The sequence below is a fragment of the Stylophora pistillata genome, chromosome 3, assembly GCF_964205215.1.
Source record: "Stylophora pistillata chromosome 3, jaStyPist1.2, whole genome shotgun sequence".
In the NCBI taxonomy this organism is placed as follows: domain Eukaryota; kingdom Metazoa; phylum Cnidaria; class Anthozoa; order Scleractinia; family Pocilloporidae; genus Stylophora; species Stylophora pistillata.
The window spans coordinates 5,312,095-5,329,931 of NC_142521.1; the positions used below are offsets into that span (position 1 = coordinate 5,312,095).

General features: G+C 40.3%; 4 protein-coding genes and 1 pseudogene across 6 annotated transcripts in view; 3 read left to right on the top strand and 2 right to left on the bottom strand.

Annotated features, from left to right (window-relative positions):
• LOC148734227 (uncharacterized) overlaps positions 1–17,837 on the bottom strand; it is a 221,737-nt gene that overhangs the window by 84,335 nt on the left and 119,565 nt on the right. The window lies entirely within an intron of this gene.
• On the top strand, positions 663–2,453 carry LOC148734233 (uncharacterized). Its single transcript, XM_088754548.1, has 2 exons — positions 663–1,659; positions 1,773–2,453. Exons 1-2 carry the CDS (start codon positions 672–674, stop codon positions 1,790–1,792), a joined length of 1,008 nt encoding a protein of 335 aa, XP_088610674.1. The 5' UTR covers positions 663–671; the 3' UTR covers positions 1,793–2,453.
• Positions 2,599–14,386, top strand: LOC148734234 (uncharacterized). Of its 3 annotated transcripts, XM_088754537.1 has the most exons (3): positions 3,611–4,260; positions 6,914–7,178; positions 11,423–14,386. In XM_088754537.1, exon 3 carries the CDS (start codon positions 11,436–11,438, stop codon positions 12,834–12,836), a length of 1,401 nt encoding a protein of 466 aa, XP_088610663.1. In that variant the 5' UTR covers positions 3,611–4,260; positions 6,914–7,178; positions 11,423–11,435; the 3' UTR covers positions 12,837–14,386. The 3 variants fall into 3 exon arrangements, with proteins under 3 accessions (XP_088610660.1, XP_088610663.1, XP_088610661.1); XM_088754534.1 differs by lacking the exons at positions 3,611–4,260; positions 6,914–7,178 and adding an exon at positions 2,599–3,548; XM_088754535.1 differs by lacking the exon at positions 6,914–7,178.
• LOC148734235 (sperm motility kinase X-like) lies at positions 5,483–6,943 on the bottom strand (annotated as a pseudogene).
• LOC148734236 (uncharacterized) lies at positions 15,989–17,559 on the top strand. Its single transcript, XM_088754559.1, has 2 exons — positions 15,989–16,765; positions 16,879–17,559. Exons 1-2 carry the CDS (start codon positions 16,084–16,086, stop codon positions 16,896–16,898), a joined length of 702 nt encoding a protein of 233 aa, XP_088610685.1. The 5' UTR covers positions 15,989–16,083; the 3' UTR covers positions 16,899–17,559.

A 17,837-nucleotide genomic window follows, 5' to 3' on the forward strand; every position in this document is an offset into this window, starting at 1 on the left:
CATAGATACCTTGATCCTCACAATCCTTGACAAATAGTGCGTGCGATGACAGTGTAATAAATAAGTAAATAAATAAAACCCGTGTACGAGATACTAACTCGACAAATAAACAGAAAAGGAAGAAACAGTTTGTGAGGTATTAGTGTAACAGTCTCACAGGTATGGATAGAAACAGTCCACGAGACATTAACATAATAAACAGAGAGAAAAAGAGAAAACCGTGTACGACATGCTAACGTAACAAACAAAGAGAAAAGGAAGCGAAACAGTGCGAAAGAGAAAAGGAAGGGAAACAGTGAATTTGTTGTACAGGAAAGAAGCACTTTCACTACCGAGGGTATGGCTGGTCTGCAACGGACAAGATTCCGTGGTGCAGAGAAACAAAGAAGTGGGTTTTCGTAATTGATGACTTGTTTACTAAGGTATTCGGTGATGACTTCCTTAAGTATGACCATGACAACTCGAAGGGCACTGTAGTGTCAGGAGGGTCCATGTCCAAGATTCATCGCTATTAAAACGGCTTTTGGGAGGAAGTTGACAAAGAGCACGGTAGTCCTGTATTCGATTCTACTTGTGCAAAACAACTAGAATCCCAATTTTCTGAAGCTGAGTTAGCAGATGTGTCCAATGCTAACAGTGCCACTCAGGTACCACACACAGAAGATGTTCCTATGGATTGGTCAGATTCTGGCAGTATGCAGTCACCGCAAACCAAAGTAAATTATGATGTAGCATTACCCAACTCGGATGCTGACCAAGACCACCCCGAACGCAGCAAAAAACAGCCTTCGTGTTCCACAGCGACTGGTCCAGTTACTGTGTCACCAGATGATACAATACAGCTCCAGTGTTCAACAGAGACTGATCTTCTGGGTGACGTTTCTGCTCTTTCCGTTGCTGAAACATCAGATTCAGGAGGAACTACATCATCTGCTGCTTTCAGCGCAACTCCTTTGTCCGCAATTTTCTCACTACCAATGACCAGATGGGAATTTGGTAGCCTGGAGGACAGGCTTCCTAAGGTGTCCTCATTCCGTGGTGAAATAGAGGTTCTGTTCGGTCACTTTGTGGTCACCGATCCATTCACCCTTCTGCAACGTCCAAGTGAAAGTTTGCTGAACGATGCCATGTCACTTATGGAGAAAGAGAGAGGAAAGCAGAAGAGGTCCCCAACAGGAGTAAAAATGTTTGGTTTTGGAAACTTTGACCTCAACGGTGTTGGAGTTCTGAGAAAGTTTTGTTCAGTTGCAACAACGAAGCGTAAACTTAACTCAGAACAGCGGTGGATGTCCAAAACTGAGGGCTGCACAGACCGAGAAAAGGAAGCAATTATGAAGGCATTGTGGCATACTGAATCACATCAGGCAATATTAAAATTTCAGAGGAAGTCAGTCGACTCGCTGAACTTTGCTGAACTTGTAGAAGAGAGATATCTTGATAACTTTGTTATTGACATATGCATTGGAAAGTGTCTAGAAGAAGCAAGGAGTAATGGAAATAACACAACTGTGTACTTACCTTCAGAATTTTTCACTTGGATGACGTCAGACGTAAAAAGCTTCAAATCAAGAAAGTTAATGCGGCTAGTACAACAAACCAACCCAACAGAAATGTCCCAAATATTGGCTCCAGTCCATTTTCCGACACGCAATCACTGGGGTATGATTTACGTCGATTTATTGAGCAAGAGCATTTTTTTCGATGATGGGATGAAATTCCAAATACCCTCAAATACACTTTCTCTGGTGAAGGCAGGCCTCCATCTTTTGCAGGAACTTTGCCCCTCGAATGAAGCACTCAAAACGAATTTCTGGACTTCAACACAGAACGTCACTCGATTTGGAATGCCATCACAAGTGTCCTTGAATTCGTCAGTTGGAATTGGCAGTTGCGGAGTAGGGGTGATTCTGGCAGCAATGGATTTTATATCTTTAGGGCCAAGCGCTGTTCATAACTTGTCATGGAAATTCTCTGACATGCAGCAGCATAGATTACAACTAATGATTCAAATATTGTCTTGGAGTAAGGCACTATGACTCACGTCAGCTCGTAAACAACTGGGATGCTTGTGTAACTAGAATACCCGTATTTAAAAGTGAATGTTTAGAGGAGTACTTTGACAAGAAGTTTTTAAGTTGAACGAGAGCTCTGAAATCTAGAAAGAATATGACAAAAGCAAAATTATAGAACGCGTAACGTGAATGTAATATTTTCAAGAGTAAACAGATGTAGTTATACTAATTCTGCAAATTTGCTTAAAGATGAAAACCGCTTCAAGATATGTCTTAAAATTCTGCCCACTTTTAATTATAATAAAATAAATGTAAACGTGACCCGTTAGCGTCGAGCGACACGTGCCACGTTCTTGAAATTGTTACGTCTCACTCACGCGCTCTCAGCACGACCCTCGTAAATACACTATGGAATAAACAAGCTATTGATCGAAAACTTGATTAACTCTCGACAAAATGAAATATTCTAACAGCTTAAAGTAATGTTACACCATATAATTTTTGACGAACATTTTAACTCATTATTTTTGTTGTAGCGTTTTGAGAAAACTTGAAGACATAAGACACTTGCAAGCAATGTCCTTGTTAAGAATTGTCCGCGCTAAGTGACACGGCTAAGTCGTTCCTTGTAAAATCAACTTTACGCCGAAGTTGTGGTTCAGCATGTGAAGATAACGACGAAATTTTCAGAGGGGATTCTCTGTTTAGTGGTTCACGAGTGAAATACTTTTCCAACGTAATACCGCAATGACATTTTGCCGTAGCCACTTGTCTCGTACATGTCCGGCCACCAGATCACTTCAAACTCTCTTGACGGACTACTGACGTTTAACTGGCTTCTACACGATACACGCCTTCTGGTCGTTCTGGCACGTTTAACAGCTGCATGAATGGCGTCCTCGGCCGTTTTGATGTCTTCTAACTCATTTTCATCATCTTCGCTTATGGTTCTGTTACCGCACCAGACCTGTGCTATCTGTATTTCCGGTAACGCAGATCGAATAACTTTCATTTCAAAAATCTTGAAAGAAATCCGTCTCGTACTTGTATGGAATATTGGAGCTCTCCAGTAACTGGTGTCTTTGACAGAGTATACTGTTGGCTTTCCCAGATCGGCCAGAAACTGTCTGAAGAACTCAGCTGGAACGAAATTCATTTCCTGTTTATGCCATTTTGCTGCGTAGTTACTAAAAGTTGGAATCACCTGAAACCACCTGAAACCATCTGCAACCCCCATGGAAACCATCTGAAATTACGTGAAACCACCCCAGAAGCCATCTAAACCCACGTGAACTAAACATTATCGCAAATCGGTATCTTAATTTTCAGCATGACGCAAAGCTTAGGCATTGCTAATTTACTCTACTTGACGTCTATTTTTATCTGTTATCTCACTGTCACTGACAATGAAATTAGTCTCAGTTTCATGACGCATTCCAAGATCTCGTTTGATAACAAAGGGAAGAGATAAATCTTGTAATTACACACTGGGTACACGTTTTTCGAGCTGTGCGGTCTGCGGTCTGCGTTTTTGAGGTCAGTGTTAACGAGACACCTGAGTTGCTTTGTACGATTGTACCAAAAATGATTTCATATAGTAGTAGTACTTTTACATATAGTAGAAGTACTTTAACGTGAAAACAGATATTCCAAGATCTCGTCTGATAACATCAATGACAAAAGAAAGATAGATAAATCTGGTAATTACACACTGTATACACAAAGGAAAACTGATTGCGTATACGTCGACTGACTCAAAAGGCACACACATAACCTATGCAAGACTGGTACGGCTCGACAGTGGAGGGTCGTAACTGCGATATCGTCAATAAGAATTCAACTCCAATGTTTACATAGCAGTTTCGCTTACGCATTCCGTGATCTCGTTTGATAACAAAGGGAAGAGAGATAAATCTGCTAATTACACACTGTGTAGACCTTTTTCGAGGCGTGGCTATTCGAGGTTTGAGGTCTGCGTTCTGCGTTCATGTCTGCGTGCTTTCATGTAATTTTCAGGTAATTTCAGTCAGGTGGTTTCATTGGTGGTTTCTGGTGGTTTCAGGTGGTTTCAGGTGATTCCAACTTTTAGTAACTACGCATTTTGCTGTATGTTAAAGAACAAAGTAACGTCAATGGCAACCTCAAGCTCCTCAAAATACAGCAAGACTACGTGCGACGCTCACACATAGATGTGAAACAGATCATATATAGACTTTTGATATTCAAAATTACCTCGAGCTCTTGGGTGGTGAGCATTTTTTATTCCTTTCAGCACACTTTCTCTCCATGTCTTATAAGCGCGATACGTTCCGGTCCTCTTGCTTATTCTTTGTGGTTTTGGAAGTGGCGCTTCGATTCCTTCAGTCACAAAGCTTATTCTCTTCGGTAAAGTTGTAATTGAATGCGCCTTAACCAAGTGCTTTTTCAGAGCGAAGCTTGTGTTAAAAGGTTTTTCGCATTTATGGCACGAAACCTGGTAGCTTTTCGAAGTCATATTGTAACGAAGCTATAGATGCAAGCTCCATCAACACCTTTTTAAGTTGCTTTCTGATTGGCTATGAAAACTTGCTTTCCAAAGTTAAACCACGTGTATTAACTAGCTAAATATGTTATAGATTGATCAAGCATATCATTATGCGAATAACTCCTTCAAACAGCTTTTAAGCATTTCAAAACGTGGCTTAATTTAGTTGAATTGTGGATGCGGCTTATCAGCAAAAGTCAAAGGATATATAGAAACATATTGTGCAGCGCCCAGATGTTTTGTAAGAGAGCGGTATCAAAAAGGGCACCATTTGTAAGTACTTGCTTCCTTTTCAATTTCACACTATGCACTAGTTACCCGGCTTTCTTAGGAGATCCATGAACTTAAAGTTTCTTTCTTGTCAATGATCTTATTGAGAAGGCTGTACTTTAAGGTGACACACTCAAAAGTGCGGTATAACCCAGCGTTTTTGAATTTTTATTCTCTCGATGATCTTATTCAGTAGACTGTACTTTAAGGTGGCACACCCAAAAGTGCGGTATAACCCAGCATTTTTGTATTTTTACACTCTTTCGATAATCTTAGTCAGTAGGCTGTACTTTAAGGTGGCACACCCAGAAGTGCAGTATAACCCAGCATTTTTGTATTTTTACACTCTTTCGATGATCTTAATCAGTAGGCTGTACTTTTAAGGTGGCACACCCAAAAGTGCGGTATAACCCAGCGTTTTTGTATTTTTACACTCTTTCGATGATGTTTTTGTATTTTTACACTCTTTCGATGATGTTATTCGGTAGGCTGTACTTTAAGGTGGCATACCCAAAAGTGCAGTACAATCCAGCATTTTTGTTTAATGCCACTTGAGTTGAGATTCCAAAAAGAAAGAAAGAAAAAAACAAATGAAATATTCTTTGTGTTTCTTTGAATTGTTGGGGTAGATTTACAAGAACGAATGGCATGTGAAAATGTTTGGATATATCAACAAAGTTGAAATGGTAAATTGGCCACCGTAACGATTACAAAAGCTGACATTTCGAGCGTTAGCCCTTCGTCGGAGCGAATAGAGGAATTGTGGGTTGTGTGTGCTTTTAAAGGCAGAAAATGGAGCTACGTTATTGGTGGGAACATGGCAACGAGATGGGGAAAAAGAACTAGCGAAATACCTATGCTATAATTGTAGAGATTTGTTGCAAAAATTCTTCAACGGTAGGCCTATCACCGGGGTTTTCGTCAGTGGCTTTTTCACAAGCACCCGCACCTTTTCATAAAAACCTATTAAACACGACACAGCCTTCAGCATTCTTCCTAATGAGTAAATGTCACTAGCAATGCTGTAACGTTTTTCTTTTTGGACTTCTGGTGCTAAATAGGTCTTTCTTGAACAGTAGGACGAACTTCGTTTTGAGGATGGCAACCCCAACTTGGTGCTTTTACCGAAATCAATAAGAATCGGGTCATATTTCGCAGAGTCGGACTTTCTTTCCAATACCACATTGTTAGCCTTAACGTCATTGCGCAGGTAGCCTTTTAAATGAACATAGCTCAAGCATGAAGCTATCTCTTTAAACAGTGAAATACAATCTGTTGGTTTAAGTAGGTTTTTGCTTGCTGCCTGATGAGGAGTAGTGCTTTCTTGGTTGACGCCATGGAACTGTAGAACAAGGCATAAGGGCACGCTCTTTGTAACTACTCCAAACAACATTGGGAGATTAGCATGATCCCCCAACGCAGTTATAACCCCTGCTTCATGAAGAAGATTTTTCTTTGCCCTGAACTGTTCTTCGGCGTTGTCATTGTGTGTCATTTGCTTCACAATAACGGCGATCCCGCGGTAACTTGCTTTGAAGCATTGGCCAAAACTTCCACTGCCAATAGAATGTTGGGTTAGATATTCCAAATGTTCCGGAATCAATTCTTTTAAGTTGCAGTTGAATTCTTTATCAGACATACTCTTTAAATGGATATTTTTCTGACTTATAATGCGTTGAAACGTTGTCTGTGCTAATAACGGCCTTGAATGTTGAGTCGGCTTGCGTTTTGCGTCGTCCTCAAGCGCCATCCGAAGCATTGTTGCTGATCTTGAAAAATTTACATCCAAGAGGTTTGTTAATCGTGGCCGCCTCGCATTACTCAACATTTCCTTTTTCGAATTAGCCTCAAGCATGATAAGTCCGCTTTCGTTGCCTACCTGTTCTGTAACCAGATTTGGAGAAAGGGACGTCTTATCTATCAAGTTCGTCTCGGCCACATTTGGTCCATCAGTGATGTCCGGCAGAACTTCAGTATTAGCGAGCAGATCCAGGTTACGCGCCTTCTTCTGCTGTCGCTTTCCCTTTCTCCACTCTCTATTTTGTTTTCGTCTCTCCTTGGGAGTATTTTTTCGCGATTTTACTTCCCGTTTATTTCTTATTTCCAGCTTATTGGATGCTCCAAGGTCCGCCCACATTTTATGAATGAATTCCCAAGAAAGAAGAGTGAAATAGTTGAACACGTGCTCTTCCATCCGATCTCACAATTTACGAAAACTTCGCTGTTCTCCAGAAACACGAGAGCCGTCTTATTGAAACTTGATGACAAGTATAACCGGCAAAGAAAACACTGCAAAAGCGATTATCTGTCACATCGATGTCAGGATTATGACACCTTACAGGAAGGCTGCCTGGAGTGCGCACGTCGTCTGTGTGAGTCAGAAGTATCCAGTTACTATGCAAATGAGCTTTGTGCGAGATTGAAGCTCGCATTAGCTCATTTGCATAAAAGGATTAAGTGGTTCAAAGCTCGTCATGCGTGGTGTCCATTTACGCAACACGTCTCGCATTTTTTAAGCTACTCTAACTTTAGATACGGATATCTGGACAACCAATCAGAATATCGGAAAAGCCTGACACACAGTTGTTGATTGATGCCTCGTGAATAAGACTGTGCAGCCATTTTGCTCGTACAGCGAGATCCGATACCCGATAAATTCAATAAAAGGACCCTCGGTCGTTTCACGCCTTACCGGCTCCTGATAGTCTCTTAATAAAAAAAAATCGCCTAAATTATATATTTTTATCGTAAACTGCATGTATTAAGCTTTCTTTTGATGTATAGTTTGTTGGGGTTTTCTTGAAACTAGCGCGCGTACGAATATTTTCCCGAAGGACACCCGCGAAGGTGGGAAGTAACCTTAAGCGCAAATGAAATGGGTGTGGACAAAACCTGGCCTAGGCCATGGCCTATCCTATGGCCTACTCTATGGCCTAGCGGTGGTCAGATTTTTAAAAGGATAGCATTGCTGGAAGCCTTTCAACGTTTTCCTGAGTACTGTCTTACCAACGACTTTCTTCTGCTGTTTTGGCGGCCACATTCCGATCAAAATTTCTTAACCTTCTGAAAGAATAAGGAAATCGAGGAACAGAAGCCAGTTAAATGCAACTTTTGGGCAAACATCATCATATCACCTCTCCTTTCAAATTAGTGCAATACTGACCCTTTCTTTGGAAAAGCAAGTGAAGTTTGCGCAATGTTTACGACGGCGATGTGTGCGTGTCCCGGGGTGCTCGTTGCAAATTCAGTACTCTACAGCACTTGAGGGCACTTAAAAAGTTGGCCTGGCACGTAATGTTTGCATTTTCTTACCTGGATATGTATGCTCTCCGATATAACGCCATTCATTACATTTTTACACCAGCACTCCACTGTATGTTACCAACAGACAGCCTGCATCATAAAGCCGCCATTTTGCATTTCTTCTGCGACCACGCAATATTGGCCCCTCCTCTCCCCTCCCCCTTAACCTACCGTTATGGCTGAGTGCTGTGATATTTGCAGTGTTTCGTTCCTTCGGACGTTGAAAATCGTGTTAGCGACCTCTCAGTATACCCTTTTCAGAGACAGACAATTGTACACCAGCGTATTCGTTCGACTCTTACTGATTTTATTTTTATGTTCTTAAAAATCTGACCACCGGTAGGCCATGGGGTAGGCCACAGGGTAGGCCATGGTCTAGGCCAGGTTCTGTCCACACCCAAATAAAATTATATTTTTTCTCTTTTGTTTGACCAATGACGCATAAGAATGTCGATTAAAATGCAAAAATCATTATTGAATCTGATTTACCCGCAAATGATGTTTTTCGGTCTCTTATAATGATGGTATTTTCACGCAACTGTTCGCCTTTTAGCGCAAATGAATGCGTATTTTCTCGTAACGAACAACTAAAGGTGTATGTAATTAAAATAAAAATCATACACCAACGTCTTGCTCAAATCGAGGGATACACATCCCAGCATATGCCGGTCTGTTGAAAGCGAGCGTTTCTTTGATCTTATGAGGAGCCACAAGATTCTCACCAAAGATTTTACTTCCAATGTTTGTCGGTTTTGAGCAATACTTTGCGAGCATATTTTTGTTTGTGATAAGTTTCACGTCAACGCGCTGTCGCAAATTTTCCATTGTTTTTCCAAAAGTACACCGTTATTCATAAGTTTGAAGAAATCTTTTTCAAAAGCATTCTTTGTTTCAGTTCTCTTCTCTGTGTTAAAATCAATATACTGTTTTAGCCAAGGATTCTATGTAGTTTCATTAACTTTAATCCTAATTCTAAATAAAGCTGCAAGTTTCTGTAATGCAACACATACTTTTCTTTGTCAGACAGTGTGGGAATAAGCTTTTGAACTTGACCAATGCTTATTCCATATTTCTTTCTAGTATTATCACAATAATCTAAGAGCATCTCTTTTTTAACTTTGATTTGTTCAGCAGCAACAGGACAATCATTGTGAAGTTTATGTAATTCTTTTGGATATTCCAAGTCAACTTGAATCATTCCTTTTTTGGTTTCATCTGTGCATTTTGTTAAACCAAGCTTAGCAATCTATTTTTGATTGAGCCATTTGAAATTACTAGTTGGAAGATATTGTGGCATTGCCAAACCATCAAAATTACTAGTATCAAGGTACATAATATACTTTGAAGGTTTGCTTTTGTCATAATCCTTCATGCATTTATTCTTTTGCATATATATTGGCAGTATATGAAATACCACCTCTCATTCCTTTTTCAATAAACAAAAATTTGTCAACATCTGACATGAGGTCAAGTTTGATACCAGTCATTTTTAACATTGCATCCCAACCTAGACTTGTAAAATAATGGCATGCATCTAGCTTATAATACTGTAAACATCATTTGTCTTTCTGAAATTTTCAAACACATTGGCTAATAACAACACATCAGGCAAATCATGATATCCACCCATATTTTTCAATTTGAATGTCTTCCGAACATTTTGTGCATGTTCAATATTCTTCATCAGTTATGTGCTTGCCAGTTACAATGCTATAAAAATCATCTTTGGATGGGTATTGTGTTTCTTCAAATTTTTCAAAGCTGTCCATATAATCATAGGATAAACTCCCTTTTGTTTCATCAACTTGAAATTTTCATTTTTCTTAAACTTTTGTTTTGTGTTTTTGAAAGAATCTTTGGGTAAATTACCAACAAGCTTTGCTAACCTACTACTCATAAACTGAAAACTATCAGTAAACACCCAATTCGTATTCAACATGAAATCCAAATATTTCTCCATGTTATTTGGAATGACAGTTTCATTCTCTGCCAGCTTACCAAGATGAAATTGTAACAATGTTAATTTATGTATGTTAAGTTAATTTATACAGTTTAGCCTACTTCATTGTGGTTTTGAAAGAACCGTTTCTTTGCAATACGGTCTCCGTCAAATGACCACGAAACGAATCCCACACGAGCAGAGCTTTTTGGTCTGTGTAGTGACCACTTCCGGTTGTCGTTTTGTTACCTGTCAATCATGTAATTTTCCGAGTGAGGAGGAGAGAGAGAGAGAGAAGAGCTCGGCACGGTTGTAAAAAAACTTGGAGTTCAACAAATAAACCGCTTCGTGAAACAACATTCCAGCGTACAGTAAATACATTACAGTCTGAGGTGTAGCGAAGATTGTGTAGAATCCTATCCTTTATTCTTATGAATTATAAAGGAATACTTCTTTAGAACACTAATCGACTTCCATATAAAAGCAAACAACCGGAAATTCGCATACGTTTTTAATAGCACAAGTTCAGTAACATGATATTCATGACAACAAGACAATCGTTCGAGCCTCGTTTCAAATTCCAAAAATTGTGTTTCTGTCGCGCGCTCGAATAGTTCCTTCTCTGAATAAACGACGTGGAGATAAAACCTACCTTCTTCGTCCATTCAGCCTTTTTTGTGCACTGAAACTTGCATTCTCGGTGGCGTGTTGATATTCAGCTGTTGAACACCTTTGAAGATGACTTTCGGTGAGAGTTTTTCGCCATTTGCTTTCATCACCAGAGCAACCGTGAAACTTTCTCGGTGGCGTGTTGATATTGAGAGCAACCGTGAAACTTTCTCAGTGACGTGTTGATATTCAGCTGTCGATCACCTTTGAAGCCGACTTTCGGTGAGAGTTTTTCGCCGTTTGCTTTCATCACCAGAGCAACCATGAAACTTTTTCAGATCCATCACACCTTTTGTTAGCTCTCAACCTTTTGGTGCGCCTTATAACCGAGTATTTTCACGTAATTTTCAGTTTGGGAACTTGGCTTGACTAAGTTGCCAAGTTTGGGATGCGTCTTTTAAAGAAACTATGGTATATTGGTTTGGTGTTTAACGCATGCTCGTGTATCAACCCGAGAATAGCAAATTCTAACTTGAAAAGGAACATTTACAGTCATTAATCATAGTTTTCGAGTATGAATTTAAAAATGCGGTTTGAAATTCATCCTCGCCAACCCTTCATTTTCCAAAAAGTAATTTTAAAGTCCCAACAAACTTAAGACCTTTCATTTCTAATAATTGACCTCTCAACCTAGGATGAACAGTTGTAAAATATTACATGATTATATATATGTCAAATTAACGTGTACCTTTCTTGTCCATGTAGACTTGACTCAGAGATGGAAAACCTTAGCAATGAGATCGGAGAGCTGAGTAAGAAACCTTTGCCCTGCAGCGAGGTCGAGCTCAGAAAAGTGGCCTCTCAGTATAAAACCCCGTTTTATCTCTACGACAAAGAGAAAATACTGACTGGAACCAAGGTCTTCAACGACAGCTTTGCTTGGGTTCGATTGATGACCGGATCGAGTTTTAAGAATCACTTTGCTGTAAAAGCGACGCCGACCCCAATAATTTTGAAGATGCTGCACGAGGAATGTAGGATGGGAATGGATTGCAGCTCACTGACAGAACTTATTCTCTGTGAAAAACTGGGAATTGAAGGCGAAGACATCATGTTTACATCCAATAACACCGCATTTGATGCCTACCGAAAGGCGGTTGACCTGGGAGCCATTGTCAACTTGGACGACTTTTCCCAAATCGACAACCTAAAGAAGGCGTTAGAAGGAAAGATGCCCAAAGTGGTTGCATTCAGGTACAATCCAGGTCCTCATCACAAGATTTCATTCAACACGCGTGTCGGCGATCCTGCTGAGGCGAAGTTCGGCCTGACGAAAGCCCAGTTGTTCTCCGCCTTCAAGAAATGCAAGGCATACGGTGTGGAACGCTTCGGTCTACACACCATGATCGTGTCACATTCTCTGAATGCCATGGATCTGGCCGAGATTGCTCGGATGATGTTTTCACTGGCAGTGGAAATCAAGAAGGAGACAGGAATCGCAGTTGAGTTTGTCAACTTGGGTGGTGGCATCGGTGTGAATAATCATCCCGAAGAGAAACCTGTCGACCTGAAAGATCTCGGGCTCCGTGTGAAACATTTGTACGAACAAATTGTGTTGCCGCAAAGTGATCTTCACCCGCTACAGATCAAGTACGAATGTGGAGGATTGCTAACTGGTGACTGTGGCTGGTTAGTTTCACGTGTAATAAACATGAAGGACACGTACAAACGTTTCCTAGGCGTGGATGCTTCCATTGTAGACATCCTGTTGCCACCCCTGCTTGGCGCGTACAACTACATCACCATTGTAAAGGATCAAGTCCTTCCGAGTCATTTGAGAACAGATCTTCCTGACTACAAGACGGTTGTGAACGATCCTTTGTACGCATGCCCGAATTACCAAGGTAACAAGAGAGGAAAAATGTTCGACGTGGTGGGTTCCTTGTGCGCGAACTATGACAAGATTGCTATCGACCGAGATCTGAATGAAAATCCAGAGATTGGTGACCTGTGCATCATTCACAGCGTAGGAGCGTACGGCCGTGCACTGAGTTTCAATTTTAACGGGATATTAAGACACGCAGAAATTTTGCGTGTGGCTGATGATTGCTATGAGGTGATTCGTAAAGCTGAGACATACGATGATTATTTCACGACGCTGACATTTCCTGAGGACTGATGAAGTAGCGGCGTTCATCATTGACACTTAATAGATCAGATTTACATAGATTTTTTTGGAGATTCTTAAGTTTCATTATTGTAGTTCTGTGGAAAGTGTGGTTATTACTCTAGCCAGAGAGTGGGATCTAATAAAGTATGTTTCTAAGGGCCACACAGGTTGCCTCTGAATGACTGTCCGAAAACATTTCTATAGAAGCTGAAAAAGGAAATAGAAGATTTATCACTTTTCTCCCGCTCAGTGGATTTGGAATCAAGTTCCTTCAAAAGCGCTTATTAATTCTTTTTGCAAGCGCAGTTGGGTGTGTCAATATTTTACGAGTAGTTAACCGACAGTGATACATGTAGCAATAGAAAGGCTCGCTGTGGTTTCTATACATTTGACTCGTGATCATGTCTTCGTTTCAAATGTGAAGTATATGCAGAGTCGGTGTTGAGGTGTGGCACAAAATTACTTCGCTATAGATTCTTTGCAGATACGGAGCAACCTTCAATGATAAAAATGTATGATGTAGCCTTATTGTATTGTATTGTATTGTATTGTAATCTTTATTTAGACACGATCAATTCATCAGCCTATAAAAATACATATCACATACGCTAAGATATTTAAAATTAAAACTACATACTATAACACTAAAGCTGTTTTCCGTGAATGCCGTGCGTTAGACTTAAAAAATGTCATTGATCTTACGTTTAAATAACCCCAGAGACTCTGTGTTCCTTATATCGCGTGGTAAACTGTTCCATAATGTGGCGCCATTGTAGCTAAAGCTTTTTCTGTAATAATTAGTGCGCGGTAGTGGAACATTAAGCTTATTTTCAGAGTCCCTGAGGTCATAAGCAGAGTCACGCCACGTAAACTTTGAATATAGATACCTTGGAGCTAGCCCGTGCAGACATCTAAACATCATGGTGGCTTTATGGATTTCCTGCTGGCGTGCAAGATTTTTCCACCCTAAAAACTCGAGTAGCTCAGTTGCATCAGCATCATAGTTAGAGAATGTCAACACACGGGCTGCTCTATTCTGCAATTTCTGCAGTTTGTCTCGTAGCGTTTTCCCACAGCTACCCCAAACAATGTCACAGTAATCAAAGTGAGGTTTTACTAAAGCTTGGTAGATGAGATGTAAGGTTGATGCTGGGATCAGGTGCCTAATTCGCTTTAGGGCCCCGATACCAGAGGCGATCTTTTTCGTTAGTTTTTCGATGTGACTATGCCAATCGAGTTTATCGTCTATTATTACACCAAGCGATTTTGTAGCTGAAACCTGGCTCACTTGAGTATTGTTCATTCTAATTGTTGGTGAAGCTGTGAGAGTATTCAGTCTCTGCCTCGACCCTATTAGCATGAATTATAAGATGGCCGTGCATCAGCAGTACAGAATTTTGTTAAACTTTGCAAAAGGCTTTATGTCAAAAACTCGATATGGAATCTCGATTGCGATCCAACAAAGAAAAAGGGGTTCACCGGACTGTTTGTTGAGTTTTCAGAGGAAGGAGCGGTGCTATGGTAACCGTAAATAAAATGTAAATTCAGAACTTTTTTTTAGAAGTGATCGGGTATTTTTCTGTTAACTTTTCTGAGGAAAGAAACCGAAAAATTTAGGCACCGACAAAGAATTAGTGTCAAATTTTAGCAGAATCATTTCGAGCTAACTTCAGACAATTTTTAAGGTTGAACGTTTGTTTGATGTCGTTACTTTACATCCGGCAAAGAAAGTCAGACTGTAAGACAGACATAACAGGGACATACCTGAAACCTCACTCCACAAATTTCTCTCTCGATCGATCTCCTCTCGCAGTGGAGATTACTCTGTAAAAGATACTAGTCACTGGAAATTCAGATAACTCCGAGTTGTTGACGACCTGCTCATGCGTTCTCTACTCCTGGATTATATAGCGGTTGGCCAGGCGTGAACAAACGAAAGCTATCTTCCCATCGACCAATCTGCTGCGATATATTTTTTGGATATTCAACGAGGTGTTGACCCAAGTGATGAGATTTTTTGCTATTATATCATGAAGGAAGACTTTTTTTTTTAGTTTTAGGTTCAGTACTATAATGCACTTGAATCTAGCTCCCTACAGCGGCCACTTTTCCCTTTCCTGGTGAAAGGTCCATAAATTCACTTTTGGTGTAATCTATCTGCTGAGGCCATCCCACAATAAAAATAAAATTTATGAATTAATCACGGCCAAACTGCCAAAACAACCTCAGTACAATGAAAAGTTTGTCTCATTCTGATGAACGAGTTAGTAAAATTTATACATAGATACCTTGATCCTCACAATCCTTGACAAATAGTGCGTGCGATGACAGTGTAATAAATAAGTAAATAAATAAAACCCGTGTACGAGATACTAACTCGACAAATAAACAGAAAAGGAAGAAACAGTTTGTGAGGTATTAGTGTAACAGTCTCACAGGTATGGATAGAAACAGTCCACGAGACATTAACATAATAAACACAGAGAAAAAGAGAAAACCGTGTACGACATGCTAACGTAACAAACAAAGAGAAAAGGAAGGGAAACAGTGCGAAAGAGAAAAGGAAGGGAAACAGTGAATTTGTTGTACAGGAAAGAAGCACTTGCACTACCGAGGGTGTGGCTGGTCTGCAAAGGACAAGATTCCGTGGTGCAGAGAAACAAAGAAGTGGGTTTTCGTAATTGATGACTTGTTTACTAAGGTATTCGGTGATGACTTCCTTAAGTATGACCATGACAACTCGAAGGGCACTGTAGTGTCAGGAGGGTCCATGTCCAAGATTCATCGCTATCAAAACGGCTTTTGGGAGGAAGTTGACAAAGAGCACGGTAGTCCTGTATTCGATTCTACTTGTGCAAAACAACTAGAATCCCAATTTTCTGAAGCTGAGTTAGCAGATGTGTCCAATGCTAACAGTGCCACTCAGGTACCACACACAGAAGATGTTCCTATGGATTGGTCAGATTCTGGCAGTATGCAGTCACCGCAAACCAAAGTAAATTATGATGTAGAATTACCCAACTCGGATGCTGACCAAGACCACCCCGAACACAGCAAAAAACAGCCTTCGTGTTCCACAGCGACTGGTCCAGTTACTGTGTCACCAGATGATACAATACAGCTCCAGTGTTCAACAGAGACTGATCTTTTGGGTGACGTTTCTGCTCTTTCCGTTGCTGAAACATCAGATTCAGGAGGAACTACATCATCTGCTGCTTTCAGCGCAACTCCTTTGTCCGCAATTTTCTCACTACCAATGACCAGATGGGAATTTGGTAGCTTGGAGGACAGGCTTCCTAAGGTGTCCTCATTCCGTGGTGAAATAGAGGTTCTGTTCGGTCACTTTGTGGTCACTGATCCATTCACCCTTCTGCAACGTCCAAGTGAAAGTTTGCTGAACGATGCCATGTCACTTATGGAGAAAGAGAGAGGAAAGCAGAAGAGGTCCCCAACAGGAGTAAAAATGTTTGGTTTTGGAAACTTTGACCTCAACGGTGTTGGAGTTCTGAGAAAGTTTTGTTCAGTTGCAACAACGAAGCGTAAACTTAACTCAGAACAGCGGTGGATGTCCAAAACTGAGGGCTGCACAGACCGAGAAAAGGAAGCAATTATGAAGGCATTGTGGCATACTGAATCACATCAGGCAATATTAAAATTTCAGAGGAAGTCAGTCGACTCGCTGAACTTTGCTGAACTTGTAGAAGAGAGATATCTTGATAACTTTGTTATTGACATATGCATTGGAAAGTGTCTAGAAGAAGCAAGGAGTAATGGAAATAACACAACTGTGTACTTACCTTCAGAATTTTTCACTTGGATGACGTCAGACGTAAAAAGCTTCAAATCAAGAAAGTTAATGCGGCTAGTACAACAAACCAACCCAACAGAAATGTCCCAAATATTGGCTCCAGTCCATTTTCCGACACGCAATCACTGGGGTATGATTTACGTCGATTTATTGAGCAAGAGCATTTTTTTCGATGATGGGATGAAATTCCAAATACCCTCAAATACACTTTCTCTGGTGAAGGCAGGCCTCCATCTTTTGCAGGAACTTTGCCCCTCGAATGAAGCACTCAAAACGAATTTCTGGACTTCAACACAGAACGTCACTCGATTTGGAATGCCATCACAAGTGTCCTTGAATTCGTCAGTTGGAATTGGCAGTTGCGGAGTAGGGGTGATTCTGGCAGCAATGGATTTTATATCTTTAGGGCCAAGCGCTGTTCATAACTTGTCATGGAAATTCTCTGACATGCAGCAGCATAGATTACAACTAATGATTCAAATATTGTCTTGGAGTAAGGCACTATGACTCACGTCAACTCGTAAGCAACTGGGATGCTTGTGTAACTAGAATACCCGTATTTAAAAGTGAATGTTTAGAGGAGTACTTTGACAAGAAGTTTTTAAGTTGAACGAGAGCTCTGAAATCTAGAAAGAATATGACAAAAGCAAAATTATAGAACGCGTAACGTGAATGTAATATTTTCAAGAGTAAACAGATGTAGTTATACTAATTCTGCAAATTTGCTAAAAGATGAAAACCACTTCAAGATATGTCTTAAAATTCTGCCCACTTTTAATTATAATAAAATAAATGTAAACGTGACCCGTTAGCGTCGAGCGACACGTGCCACGTTCTTGAAATTGTTACGTCTCACTCACGCGCTCTCAGCACGACCCTCGTAAATACACTATGGAATAAACAAGCTATTGATCGAAAACTTGATTAACTCTCGACAAAATGAAATATTCTAACAGCTTAAAGTAATGTTACACCATATAATTTTTGACGAACATTTTAACTCATTATTTTTGTTGTAGCGTTTTGAGAAAACTTGAAGACATAAGACACTTGCAAGCAATGTCCTTGTTAAGAATTGTCCGCGCTAAGTGACACGGCTAAGTCGTTCCTTGTAAAATCAACTTTACGCCGAAGTTGTGGTTCAGCATGTGAAGATAACGACGAAATTTTCAGAGGGGATTCTCTGTTTAGTGGTTCACGAG